General features: G+C 42.0%; 3 protein-coding genes across 4 annotated transcripts in view; 2 read left to right on the forward strand and 1 right to left on the reverse strand.

The window, feature by feature from the left end:
* Positions 1-3,541, forward strand: part of arhgef2 (rho/rac guanine nucleotide exchange factor (GEF) 2) — an 18,610-nt gene extending 15,069 nt beyond the window's left edge. The window contains exons 20-22 of one of the 2 annotated variants that reach the window (XM_063881484.1): positions 617-883; positions 1,030-1,171; positions 1,287-3,541. In XM_063881484.1, coding sequence (XP_063737554.1) covers positions 617-883; positions 1,030-1,171; positions 1,287-1,336 — 459 coding nt within the window. In that variant the 3' untranslated portion in view covers positions 1,337-3,541. The remainder of the gene's footprint in view (positions 1-616; positions 884-1,029; positions 1,172-1,286) is intronic. The other variant, XM_063881486.1, reaches the window with a different exon arrangement.
* A 784-nt stretch (positions 3,542-4,325) lies between these two features.
* LOC134862908 (tropomyosin alpha-4 chain-like) lies at positions 4,326-9,864 on the forward strand. The gene is made up of 9 exons (XM_063881035.1): positions 4,326-4,599; positions 6,103-6,260; positions 7,004-7,137; positions 7,881-7,998; positions 8,639-8,709; positions 8,895-8,970; positions 9,051-9,113; positions 9,194-9,263; positions 9,420-9,864. Exons 2-9 carry the CDS (start codon positions 6,123-6,125, stop codon positions 9,500-9,502), a joined length of 753 nt encoding a protein of 250 aa, XP_063737105.1. The 5' UTR covers positions 4,326-4,599; positions 6,103-6,122; the 3' UTR covers positions 9,503-9,864.
* On the reverse strand, positions 9,856-13,680 carry pmvk (phosphomevalonate kinase). Its single transcript, XM_063881037.1, has 6 exons — positions 13,431-13,680; positions 11,266-11,364; positions 10,773-10,836; positions 10,496-10,648; positions 10,242-10,371; positions 9,856-10,078 (listed from the first exon to the last, which is right to left on the reverse strand). The coding sequence occupies exons 1-6, from the start codon at positions 13,448-13,450 to the stop codon at positions 9,927-9,929; spliced, it is 618 nt and encodes a 205-aa protein (XP_063737107.1). The 5' UTR covers positions 13,451-13,680; the 3' UTR covers positions 9,856-9,926.
* Between the last annotated feature and the right edge of the window lie 201 nt (positions 13,681-13,881).

Below are 13,881 nucleotides of genomic sequence, written 5' to 3' on the forward strand. Positions count from 1 at the left end.
TATTATTATTATTATTGTTATTGTTGGTATTATTATTATTATTGTTGGTATTATTATTATTGTTATTATTATTATTATTATTATTATTGTTATTATTATTATTGTTATTATTATTATTATTATTATTGTTGGTATATTGTTATTATTATTATTATTATTATTGGTATTATTATTATTATTATTATTGTTGGTATTGTTATTATTATTATTATTGTTATTATTATTATTATTATTGTTATTATTATTATTATTATTATTATTATTGGTATTATTATTATTATTATTATTGTTGGTATTATTATTATTGTTATTATTATTATTATTATTGTTATTGTTGGTATTATTATTATTGTTATTGTTGGTATTATTATTATTATTATTATTATTGTTGGTATTGTTATTATTATTATTATTATTATTATTGGTATTATTATTATTATTATTGGTATTATTATTATTATTGTTGGTATTATTATTATTATTATTATTATTGGTATTATTATTATTATTATTATTGGTATTATTATTATTATTGTTGGTATTATTATTATTATTGTTGGTATTATTATTATTGGTATTATTCAAATTATTGTTAAGTGACCGCTCCACCCCTCAGGCTGCTGTGATTCGTCAGGACTCAATCCTTGAGCTGTCACTCAACCCAGTCCCCGCCCCCTCCGTACCTTTAGGCCCCACCCTCACCCGATCCCTATCTAGGGATGTGGGGGAGGGAGGTGAGGTGGGACTTCTGCGGCGGCAGGTGGAGCTGCTACAGGAGGAAGTGACACGTCTTCGTTTGAAGGGGGAGGAGCCAATCAGGGAGGGGGCAGGCTCCAGGAGGTGGAGCAACGGAGACATCAGTGATGTCATGAAGGGAGAACAGGTGAGTACACAAATTATTTTAATGTGTCTACCAATATCATGACGAGGGGATGGGGCAATCACTGAGTATCCCCGGGGTGGGGGCTCTGACCAAATTCAACAAGCTAAGCTCAGGTGTGTGTGTGTGTGTGTGTGTGTGTGGGGCAGCAGGTGAGCAGGAGGCGAGGAAGCAGGGACTTGGAGCCCCGCCCCCTCGCACCATTGGCCACCCAGGACCCAGTCGACCAATTAGACGGCGTCCAGGATGCAAACGAGGAGAAAATCTCCCCTCGCTCCGACAGTCCCAGAGGTCAGCTCCTGAAATACATTATGAACTATTAATTATATCCAGAAGGGTTAATGTGGTGAGGATCACCAGCTGTGTATTACTTATATACTATCTTTATTTTTGATTGTGTTTCCAGACCTGCAGGATATCCCTGAGGAGAGCGAGTGTGGGGCTGAGCCCAGTTAACATCCAGAGACTTTTATTCTGAAAGGTTTCTGCTGTCAGAAACAGGAAGTTTCACAGCTGGAGCCCCGCCCACGTGTGCTGGAGGGGCCGGGGTTTACGTTGTGAGACACCACACTACAATACCCAAAATGCCTTTGGATGCCAGCATCTCCAGTGTTGACATGATAAAGTGCTGTAAACAAAGCCTGTAAATGTATTTATATTAGAGTAGTTTAACATTTCTGTCATTCTGAGACCAAAAACATTTTTTACCTGTAGAAATGTTTACAACGGTTTACAGAAACAAACATAAAGTGAGGGGTGAGTCCGCTGAGCAGCTCATGCTAAGCTGCAGAGCAGCAGCAGCGTTAGCAGCTATTACTGTTTCATAAAGTCAAGAGAGCCGATCCTTCCGTCCCCAAGGCTGCTCAGTGGAGAACGACTCCACCCTCAATCAAGATGACCTGATCATGTGGGTCCATAGGCCCCGCCACCAGTCCCTAAACCCGCCTCTCCTTTGAGAACATATCTGAATAACTCAATAAGTGAATGACTCCATGACTCAATAACTCAATGACTGAACGACTGAATAACTTAATGACCCAATGACTCAATGACTGATTGACTCAATGACTGAATAACTCAATGACTCTCTGATTCAATGACTCAATGACTCTGTGACTCAATGACTCTGTGACTCAATGACTCTGTGACTCAATGACTCTGTGACTCAATGACTCTGTGACTCAATGACTCAATGACTCTGACTAAATGACTCTCTGACTCAATGACTCTCTGACTCAATGACTCAATGACTCTGTGACTCAATGACTCTGTGACTCAATGACTCTGTGACTCAATGACTCTGTGACTCAATGACTCTGTGACTCAATGACTCTCTGACTCAATGACTCAATGACTCTGACTAAATGACTCTGACTCAATGACTCTCTGACTCAATGACTGACTCAATGACTCCCTGACTCAATGACTCTGTGACTCAATGACTCTGTGACTCAATGACTCTGACTCAATGACTCTCTGACTCAATGACTCAATGACTCTGACTCAATGACTCGCTGACTCAATGACTCCCTGACTCAATGACTCTCTGACTCAATGACTCAATGACTTTCTGATTCAATGACTCTGATTCAATGACTCTGACTCAATGACTCTGACTCAATGACTCTCTGATTCAATGACTCGCTGACTCAATGACTCTGACTCAATTACTCTCTGATTCAATGACTCTCTGACTCTCTAATTAAATGACTCTGATTCAATGACTCAATGACTCTGACTCAATGACTCGCTGACTCAGTGACTCCCTGACTCTCTGAGTCAATGACTCTCTGATTAATTGACTCTCTGACTCAATGACTCTCTGATTCAATGACTCTCTGACTCAATGACTCTGACTCAATGACTCTGATTCAATGACTCTCTGATTCAATGACTCTGATTCAATGACTCTCTGATTCAATGACTCGCTGACTCAATGAATTTCTGATTCAATGATTCGCTGACTCAATGACTCGCTGACTCAATGAATCTCTAATTCAATGACTCGCTGACTCAATGACTCGCTGACTCTGATTCAATGACTCTGATTCAATGACTGATTCAATGACTCTGACTCAATTGCTCTCTGATTCAATGACTCTCTGATTAAGTGACTCTGATTGAATGACTCACTGACTCAATGACTGATTGAATGACTCTCTGACTCAATGACTTGGTTCTTGCCTCATCGCCGACATGGATCAGTAATGTAAAGCCATTGGTGGAATATTAATACCTTTAATGTAAATAAATGAGCCGCTTCTCTGTGGATCCACCCCTAGTTTAAAGGGTCTCTGGTGGGGGATGTCTTAGCATGTTATCGTGTAGACCTGATCTAATTTCTCTGACTGGCCTCAGGGGGTTTTTACTAATCAGGTTGGACCAGGTTTTAGATGAAACATGGATGCTGTTTATTCCCATGAAGTATTTAATGTCCATGTCACAGATCATGGAAATGTACAGAATTAAATATGATAAATGAAGGTTAAACCTAGTGATCTCTGAATACTCGGTTTATATGTTATGTTTGTGTCCAAAGTCATTTTATTTGAGTGTTTTAAGTCTTTTATAAAGCTGTTTACAGAGCTGGAGTGTGTACTGTACAAACTGTAAAGGATGTTCGTTGTGATTTATTCTCCGTTATAAATCAGCTGGATCAAACCATGACGTCTGCGTCTTTATGTCACAATACACTTGCATTATGGTTTAAATAATATATTTTTAAAATTCACAAAATCATTATTTTCTTACTTTGCATTATGTATGAAATTTGGATTTTATGATTTATTTTAATATTTAATGGAATCAAAACACTTCAGTAACAAGTATGTAGGAGGGGGCATCTATATTCCAGCATTTAAGGAATTTCTGAAAGAATATCTGGTTATCTGTAGGCAGTCATGATGTCTTCAACGGGTAGGGTGAGGAGGTCTTACCGGTCAGGGTAGCTATCTGTTCCGACCCAGCAGCAGATGTAAGTGTTAAATCAGGTCAGGTTGTTCCAGAGGAGCTTCAGTTGAAGTACATAGGCCATTACTCAATATACAACAACTCGGAATTCATGTTCACTTGTTCTGATTCCGGCTCACGTTAGAAAAGAAGGGAATGAGATTGCAGACAAACAAACATAGGTTTGGGAGATCAGAAGTACCTATAAGTATCATATATCTGGAATACTAATACAAAGGGTAGGGTTTATTCCAAAGAAAGAGGAGTACTTCAGAACAGGGTGATAGATCTAGGAAGGGAATGGAGCCTTAAAGGATTATTAGGGACTGGAGATAAACAACTGCAGGTGCAAAGGGCTTTATTTAAATGTATGTAAAAAAAAAATACAGGTTAAGTATCCAGGGTATAGTATTTGTACTTTATTTTTTATGTTGAGGAAGTATCAGTCATGATGTAACACACTCCGTCTCAGTAGGTGGCAGCATGCACCTTACACGTTTGTCTGCAGTCCGCCATAAAACTAGAAGAAGAAGTCTTTTGGAGCTGTTTGAGGAGAGGGACCAGAACCGGGACCAGGAACGGGATTAGAACCAGGAGCAGGATCGGGAGCAGGATCAGGATCAAGAGCAGGAGCAGGGGCAGGACCAGGACTAGGGGCAGGACCAGGAGCCGGGGTAACGCTGTCTGACTCTCACCCCTGTTGGTAGAGCTGCTGCTAACAGCTAGCTGCTGTCGGGAGGATCAGCTGTTTCTCCTTCAGACTCAGACAGGTGAGCCTCTCAGATACATCATACAGTGTGTAACTGTGTGTGACAGTGTTTCACATTGTTGCACACTGTTACACACAGACTAACCCAGGTTCTCACTCTTTCCGCTGATGCTAACAGCTACCAGCTAACAGGCTGAACGGGGCGGTATCGGCTGTTAGCATCAGGAGGTAAACGGCTAATGACAACAACACTGGGGGAAAAAACAGAGTAAAGCTCTGTCCTTAAGAAAATGTACTTTAGTACTGTCCTTAAATTCAATCTGGAGGTACTTGTACTTTATCTGAGTATTTCGATGTTTTATTACTTTTTTATTTATTGAATACCTTTAGTTGCTAGGCAGATTTGGATTATTAACTAGAAAATACAAATACAATTAGATTAAAAATAATAGTCCTAACTAAACATATGACGTTTTATTTACAAAATATAGGTTTTTACTCTATTTGATTATATTTAATAATGATAGCAGTGGTATCTTAAACATAATAATCATTATATTTATTTATGTTTTCTGTCCAAAAACTTGAGTGTGTTTCTGTTGCTGGCCTCCTGTAATATTAACAACAACACTAGTTATATGTGTGTATTGTGACGGTGGTGTGCGCTGCTCCCACAGTAGAAGAAGATCAGGGTGTCTGCGGGGTCTTAAAAGTATTAAAAGTTGATAAATAAATTTAGCAAAAATTAAAGCTATTAAAAAGTATTAAACGGCATTCCCACGGTATTAAATGTTGTAGCTTGTTTTCAATAAGTATATAAATTGTCCTAAGAGGTTGTATTCTAAAGTTTAAATTGAATCATTGCGTAGGTGTGTAGTGAGATATTGGGTAGTTTCTTTATGGCATCCCGTTGGATTTGACGTCATCTGAACAGGACATCGCGCGCTCACTGACTGACTGCTGCTTGATAGCGCGAAGGTCCGTTTACGCCGGTTGACCGTTATGGGGAAATGTAAGTTTGCGTCCAAATGGTTGGAAGAGAAGGACTTTGAACCATGGCTGAGACCCGTCACTGGGAATAACCGCGAGGCCTACTGCTCGCTGCTACCGTTGGAGTCCACTGGGCGCCACTCCAACGCTGCGGGCAGAGGTTCTGTGCTGCCTCAACACCGTGAGAAAACACCAATCCATCCACTCCAATGAAGGGATTTCCGATCTTTTCCAAGCTACGTTCCACGATTCTGAAATAAGAAGTTTGTCTGCGGAAAGACACAACAGGGTACATCGTCCCCTCACTTTAACGAACAGCTTGTTAATAGCATCAGCAAGGCTGGGCCGTTTGTGCTGATGCTATTAACACATGCTTTGTTCTGAATTATGATAAGGAGTTATCACAAACTGTTTGGTTGTGCTATATTACAATCATTACTGTATAGCCTATACTAAATGTGAGGTAAAGAGTGTCGCCAATGTAACCAGTTAGAACTCGAAGTGGCGATGAGGTCTTAAAATGTATGGAAAGGGTCTTAAAAAAGGTCTAAAAAGGTATTACATTTGACTTCAGGATTCCTGCATACCCTGAAGATGACGAGTGGAGGACTGAACAGCATCGAGGCCGTGAAGAAGAAGATCAAAGTCCTGCAGGAGCAGGCGGAGGAGGCGGATGATCGAGCAGCTAAACTACAGAGAGAGGGGGAGCGAGAGAGGAGGACCAGGGAGGAGGTACTCTCCCCCACACACACACACACACACACACACACACACACACACACACACACACACACACACACACACACACACACACACACACACACACACACACTTTAAGGGGGAGAGAGAGAAGAGGAGCAGGGAGGAGGTACACACAGACTACAGGCAAGCAGCTCCTCAAGTGACATGTGTGTCTGTGTGTCTCTGTGTGTGTGTCTCTGTCTCTGTGTGTGTCTCTCTGTCTCTGTGTGTGTCTCTCTGTCTCTCTGTGTGTGTTTGTGTCTCTGTCTTTCTGTGTGTCTCTGTCTCTGTGTGTGTCTCTCTGTATGTGTGTTTCTGTCTCTGTGTGTGTGTGTCTCTGTCTCTCTGTGTCTGTGTGTGTCTCTGTGTGTGTCTCTCTGTCTCTCTGTGTGTGTTTGTGTCTCTGTCTTTCTGTGTGTCTCTGTCTCTGTGTGTGTCTCTCTGTATGTGTGTTTCTGTCTCTGTGTGTGTGTGTCTCTGTCTCTCTGTGTCTGTGTGTGTCTCTGTGTGTGTCTGTCTGTCTCTGTGTGTGTCTCGCTCTCTGTGTGTCTCTGTGTCTGTGTGTTTCTCTCTGTCTGTGTGTGTGTGTCTTTGTGTGTGTCTCTGTGTGTCTCTCTGTCTCTGTGTGTCTCTGTGTCTGTGTGTTTCTCTCTGTCTGTGTGTGTGTGTCTTTGTGTGTATCACTGTGTGTCTCTCTGTCTCTGTGTGTGTCTCTCTGTCTCTGTGTGTCTCAGCTTCAGGAGGAGGTCTCCTCCCTCAACAGGAGGCTTGTTCTGGGTGAGGAGGACCTGGAGAGGGTTCAGGAAAGGCTGGAGACAACTCTGAGGAGACTGGAGGAGGTGGAGAAGACAGCTGACGAGAGTGAGAGGTGAGACACCTGTCTGTCTCTCTGTACCTGTCTGTCTCTCCAGAAGTATGAAGGAGATAGAGAACCGGGCTCTGTCTGTCATCACCTGTCTGTCTCTCCAGAGGTATGAAGGTGATAGAGAACCAGTCTCTGTCTGTCTCTCACCTGTCTGTCTCTTCAGAGGTATGAAGGTGATAGAGAACCGGGCTCTGTCTGTCTGTCTCTCTACCTGTCTGTCTCTTCAGAGGTATGAAGGTGATAGAGAACCGGGCTCTGTCTGTCTGTCTGTCTGTCTCTCTACCTGTTTGTCTCTCCAGAAGTATGAAGGAGATAGAGAACCGGGCTCTGTCTGTCATCACCTGTCTGTCTCTCACCTGTCTGTCTCTCCAGAAGTAGGAAGTAGATAAGAGAACCGGGCTCTGTCTGTCATCACCTGTCTGTCTCTCACCTGTCTGTCTCTCCAGAGGTATGAAGGTGATAGAGAACCGGGCTCTGTCTGTCTCTCACCTGTCTGTCTTTTAAGAGGTATGAAGGTGATAGAGAACCGGGCTCTGTCTATCTGTCTCTCTACCTGTCTGTCTCTCCAGAAGTATGAAGGAGATAGAGAACCGGGTTCTGTCTGTCTCTCACCTGTCTGTCTCTCCAGAGGTATGAAGGTGATAGAGAACTGGGCTCTGTCTGTCTCTCACCTGTCTGTCTCTCCAGAGGTATGAAGTTGATACAGAACTGGGCTCCGTCTGTCTCTCACCTGTCTGTCTCTCCAGAGGTATGAAGGTGATAGAGAACCGGGCTCTGAAGGATGAGGAGAAGATGGAGTTTCTGGAGGTTCAGCTGAGAGAAGCCAAACAGATTGCTGAGGAGGCCGATCGCAAGTACGAGGAGGTACTAATACACATGTACACAGACACACCAGATATACAAGTACGAGGAGGTACTAATACACATGTACAGACACACCAGATATACAAGTACGAGGAGGTACTAATACACGTGTACACAGACACACCAGATATACAAGTACGAGGAGGTACTAATACACATGTACACAGACACACCAGATATACAAGTACGAGGAGGTACTAATACACATGTACACAGACACACCAGATATACAAGTACGAGGAGGTACTAATACACATGTACACAGACACACCAGATATACAAGTACGAGGAGGTACTAATACACATGTACACAGACACACCAGATATACAAGTACGAGGAGGTACTAATACACATGTACACAGACACACCAGTTATACAAGTACAAGGAGGTACTAATACACATGTACACAGACACACCAGATATACAAGTACGAGGAGGTACTAATACACATGTACACAGACACACCAGATATACAAGTACGAGGAGGTACTAATACACATATATACTTATACGCACATACTGATACACAACATAGTAGTGTGTGTCATTGTGTTTAACTGACAGGTGTGTACTGTATTGTGTCGTTGTGTTTGATTGACAGGTGTGTACTGTATTGTGTCGTTGTGTTTGATTGACAGGTGTTCCGTAAACTGGGGATGGTGGAAGGCGATCTGGAGCGAGCCGAGTACCGAGCTGAACAGGGAGAGAGGTAGAAGTACACAGGCTGTATACAATATATATTTATATAAACACAATACATGTACTTTAAACACACATATATACATGTGTTTATATATATATATATACACACACACACATATAAACAGTATATACGTGTATTTATACACATAATATATATAAAAGATCTGTGTAACTTTGACCTTTGACCTGCAGTAAGAGTCGGCTGCTGGAGGAAGAGCTGAAGACGGTCTGCAGCTCCTCCAAGTCTCTGGAGGCCCAGGCTGAGAAGGTAGGGCCTGGACTGTCCTCTGATTGGTTGAAAGTGAACGTCTCTGAACTGTCGTCTGATTGGCTGTCTCTCTCTCTCAGTATTCTCACAAGGAGGACCGGTACGAGGAGGAGATCAGGAACCTAAGCAACAAACTCAAGGAGGTGAGACCTCAACACACTTCCTGCTTACCTGACTTCCTGTTTCCCCATCAACTTCCTGTCTAACTTCTGACTTCCTGCAGGCAGAGAGCCGAGCGGAGGCTGCCGAGCGAACGGTTTCCAGACTGGAACGAACTATCGACAGCCTGGAGGGTGAGACAGGCTAAAATGACCAGTCAATTACCATGAGTCGTTAGGGATACACCAATGATGTGTGTACTTGGTATTATTACTGGTGTGTATGTGTGTGTGTATTACTGGTATATATTAATACTGGTGTGTGTGTGCGGGGGGGGTGGGGTGTTTCAGGCTCTTTGTCTGCAGCCCGAAACGCCAACATGGAGCTGCAGGCGACTCTGGACCAGACCATGGAGGAGCTGAACTCCTGCTGAACCCCCTCCAGCCTTGCTGCCTGTCAGGTGGACTCTGTGGCCAAACCCCGCCCCCTAATGATTCCTGCTTCCTCACATTCCTGAAGTCAATTTGGAGTTTTGCTTTGACCCCTCCCGCCCTCGTTAGGATGTAATTCATTAATTGTTGTGCTCCCAGTTTTTTTTGCCACGTTCATTAATAAAGAATGCTTGTTGATTTAGCCGACTTCCTGTCAGCCGATGGTTTATTATTTTGTGTCAGGTAGCCAATCACTGCCATGATCGGTAGCCCGGGCCAATCAAAGACCTGATGAAGTAATGTCACAGCTCCCTGTAAGAACTCATGACAGGGTTTTCTAAAATAAAAGCTGGTCTGCACATCACAGCGCCTCCTTTATTTATCTGTTTCACAACGTTTCTACACAGTTCAGACAGGAAGTGCACATCAGTGCAGAGATGAGGGCCCAGCCTCCTTAGCCAGCTTCAGGATTGGCTGCATCTGCTCGTCTAACGAGGGGGCGTCAGCCTCGTTATTGATGATCCAATCAAATTCAACTCCACTGTCCAACCCGCATTCTGACTCTGCATCATCCACACCTGAGACAGACCGACAGATACACAGTCAAGTAGGCAGACAGTTGGGTAAGCACACAGGTAAACAGACAGACAGGCAGGCAGAGAGGTAAACAGGCAGGCAGACAGGTAAGCAGAGAGGTAGACAGGAAAGCACACAGACAGGTGCAGAGTCAGGTTGTCTTACCTGTGCAGAAGCTCCACCCCCTCTGTTTTCGTGTTTTTTCTGAACTTTGAACTCGGACACTTTGCGTCTGTCGAGGAAACTCCGAGCAGAAGAACTGAAGATCAGTCTGACGGCGGGCATCACTCACCAGCTGACCAATCAGAGAGCAGACAGGGTCAACTGACCAATCAGAGAGCAGCGAGGGTCGACTGACCAATCAGATAGCATCACCTGACCGATCAGAGTGACATTACAGTGACATCACAGACGCGTACCCAGACAGGTTGGCGAGCTTCTCTGGTTGCTAGGCGACAGAAGAATCCCGGCTCGTCATGGCGCCGAGTTTCTCCCCAGCGAATCATATCGGCCCGATACTGCTCCTTATAAGGACCTGGGCCCAGCAGCTGCTGCAGGTCCAGACCATGCTCCTGTAGAACCAGCAGAACCAGCATGACTCAGCAGTTAATCAGTATGACTCAGCAGTTAATCAGCATCTCAGCAGTGACTCAGCAGTTAATCAGCATGACTCAGCAGTTAATCAGCAGGTCTCACCTGAGCGTACTGCTGTTTGAGAGGTCCAGACAGACGCAGGATGCAGCAAACATCAGATCCTAAACTAGAGGAGGAACGGGACAGATTACTCTAGAAGAAGGAAGTACTGCAGTAAAACAACAGGAAGTACCGCGGTCATAAAACAGGAAGTATTGCAGTCATACAACAGGAAGTACTGCGGTAATCCAACAGGAAGCACTGCGGTCATACAACAGGAAGTATTGCAGTCATACAACAGGAAGTACTGCGGTAATCCAAAAGGAAGTACCGCGGTCATACAACAGGAAGTACAGCAGTCATCCAACAGGAAGTACCGCGGTCATACAACAGGAAGTACTGCAGTCATACAACAGGAAGTACAGCAGTCATCCAACAGGAAGTACCGCGGTCATACAACAGGAAGTACTGCAGTCATACAACAGGAAGTACAGCAGTCATCCAACAAGAAGTACCGCGGTCATACAACAAGAAGTACTGGGTGTGTTAGGGTTACCGGTCTTGGATCAGGTCCGTCACATAATCTTTGCCGGACTTCCGTTTCCCGCTGAAGACCAGAACCAGTTTGGGTTCAGAGACCTGATCCTCCATCCGTCTGCAGCAGTAATGATATTATTAAAATAATAATAATAATTATTTTTATTATTAAAAAATATATAATTAATAATTATTATATATTAATAATTATTATTAAAATAATAATAAATATTAAAATAATAATTATTATATATTAATAATTATTATTTTAATAATTATTATTAAAAAATATATAATTAATAATTATTATATATTAATAATTATTATTAAAATAATTATTATTAAAATATAATAATTATTATATATTAATAATAATTATTATTTTTATTATTAAAAAATATATAATTAATAATTATTATATATTAATAATAATTATTAAAATAATTATTATTAAAATATAATAATTATTAAAATAATAATAATTAAAATAATAATAATAATAAAAATAATTATTATTATAAAAATAATAATAATAAAAATAATAATAACAACAACCTGAAATTTAAGGTAAACAGCGAAACAAACACAGAGCAGTTATTAAGAACAGAAATTTGTATAGAACAATAAAGTGAAGAATTAAACAAAGAATAAATAAAACCAATAATTAAATTAAGAATAAAGTAATAAGGAATACAGTAATAACAGTAAAGAATACAGCAATAGAATGAATAATAAAGCAATAAGAATAAAGAATAAAGTAATAAAGGATTAAGAATAAGGAACTACAAATTCCGAGAAATGTTGACTGTGACTTGGGTGCGCATGTTGCTATGGCATGTTAGAACCCTTGTTTTAGCTGACTGTTTTAACTGTTTATCTATTACTTTTTTGGACTGTTGTACCACATCCTGCATGGTTTCTGAACGTCTTTAGATTACCACTGGATTTTGTCCCACAGGTGTGTTCAGAGATCAGGGGCATCATTTATAAAGCTTTGTGTAGGATTCATGTGAAAAGATAACTAGGAACAAATACGCAAAAAGTCATTCTGATTTATAAAACACTGCGCACGCACGTCCTCAACTCGAAACGCCCCGTATGAATGTGACGATCAGAAAGCTGGATCATCACCAAAATAAATAAGTATGCAGTCCCTAAAAGTTAAAATATACACACAGCCTCACACCGGCAGTGTGTGTGTGCCACGGGCCGGGGACAGGGACGCCCCCCCTGGATAAGAAGCTGTCAGAAATGATCGAGGAATCCCTCCGGAGTCATGACTGGGGGGAGGGGGGTTACACCTGTGCGTCTGGCTCTCAGATGTGACGTACTCTTCTTTCCTTTTAAGAAATGATATTACACCAACAGTCCAGCTGTGTGCACATATTCAAACAGCTGGACTTTACAAAAGAGCTTTCTGTTTATCTGGTGGTTTGTGTTCCAGCTGTGCAGCGCCTCCACTGTGGGTCTCACCCCCCAGCAGCAACTCTACCAACCAGTTAGAGGAAATAAACAAAGGTCTAAAATGCTGAACAGCTCAAACACGTTTCCAACATCAGGTCTGTGTGTAGTCAAACCATGCATCGTGACCAAGACGGGGTCAGGTTAAACGTAGCTCTGTCTTTCTGTTGACGCATCATTTCTGAGGACACCTTTCAATACATGTTGAGAACCTCTGAGGGGGGGTTCAATAACATATCCGTATTCATTTACTTCTCACAGTTCTGTTTCTGTGTGCACTCCGGAGTCTCAAACAGGCGTTTGTTCATTTTGCAGTTCTTCATATCTGAAACCTGAGAGGTCATATTTAGAAGGTGTTATTTCACATCCCTCCATTCTCCCTTCTGCCAACGCTGTCGCAGTTTTTCTGTGCGTACGCATGGGTCAGGGTGTCCTTGGAGGAACGCACACTTCCCGTCAAGTTTGTTTTTTATAAATCGCAAAGATTGCTTAGAAGTTGTCGTACGCCATCTTTTGGGCGTACGACACGTTTATAAATGAGGCCCCAGAACGTGATGTCCCCCTCTAAACGAGCTCCTCCATACACACCCATTATAAATCTAGTGGAACATTTTCACTACATGTAAGCTGTGACTACGTGAAAACCGTACTAGCTTGGCCAGTCACACAGGATGAAATAATAAAGTAATTACTTTAATAATGATAAAGTAATAAGAGACTCACTGTCCGTGCAGCTCGCTCATCCGGCTGTCGGACCACAGGGCCGGTACCGTAATTATCAGAGTAAACAGGACACAACTTCACAATAAATCCCACCAAGTCCCAAGCCCTATTTCAGATCCATCATTGATCTGAAACGGAGGTCAGATGTCCCGCTGACGGGAGAACAGCTTGTATTCAGAGACGTAGAGAAACACGGTAGAGAAACACGGAAGTCTTTCTGATATGACAAGCATTACGGTAACCTGTGATCATCGTCCGATTCTGGACTGAACCACTGCAGCTCATAGTAAAGGGGAGAAGGCTGTTTCTGTGTCAGTAAGACTTCCAAATAAAAGGATTGGTGTTGTTTGTTCACAGCAGATTTGTGTAGCTCCAGGTAAATAAATAAAACATTTTTTTATTTCTTCCTTTCATATTTAGAATTCTATCTTTATAATATTTTTTAAAGCTA

The sequence above is a fragment of the Eleginops maclovinus genome, chromosome 4 (genome assembly GCF_036324505.1).
Source record: "Eleginops maclovinus isolate JMC-PN-2008 ecotype Puerto Natales chromosome 4, JC_Emac_rtc_rv5, whole genome shotgun sequence".
Lineage (NCBI taxonomy): Eukaryota > Metazoa > Chordata > Actinopteri > Perciformes > Eleginopidae > Eleginops > Eleginops maclovinus.

Bases quoted from the DNA above. Each gene is read 5' to 3' on its own strand.
- LOC134862908 (XM_063881035.1), top strand. From the start codon at position 6,123: ATGACGAGTGGAGGACTGAACAGCATCGAGGCCGTGAAGAAGAAGATC. The intron at 7,138-7,880 runs GTGAGACACCTG...CTGTCTCTCCAG, and splicing joins ACAGCTGACGAGAGTGAGAG to AGGTATGAAGGTGATAGAGA. The intron at 9,114-9,193 runs GTGAGACCTCAA...GACTTCCTGCAG, and splicing joins TAAGCAACAAACTCAAGGAG to GCAGAGAGCCGAGCGGAGGC.
- pmvk (XM_063881037.1), bottom strand. From the start codon at position 13,450: ATGAGCGAGCTGCACGGACA. The intron at 10,837-11,265 runs GTAACCCTAACA...TTCCTCCTCTAG, and splicing joins ACGGACCTGATCCAAGACCG to TTTAGGATCTGATGTTTGCT. The intron at 10,649-10,772 runs GTGAGACCTGCT...CTGGTTCTACAG, and splicing joins TCAAACAGCAGTACGCTCAG to GAGCATGGTCTGGACCTGCA.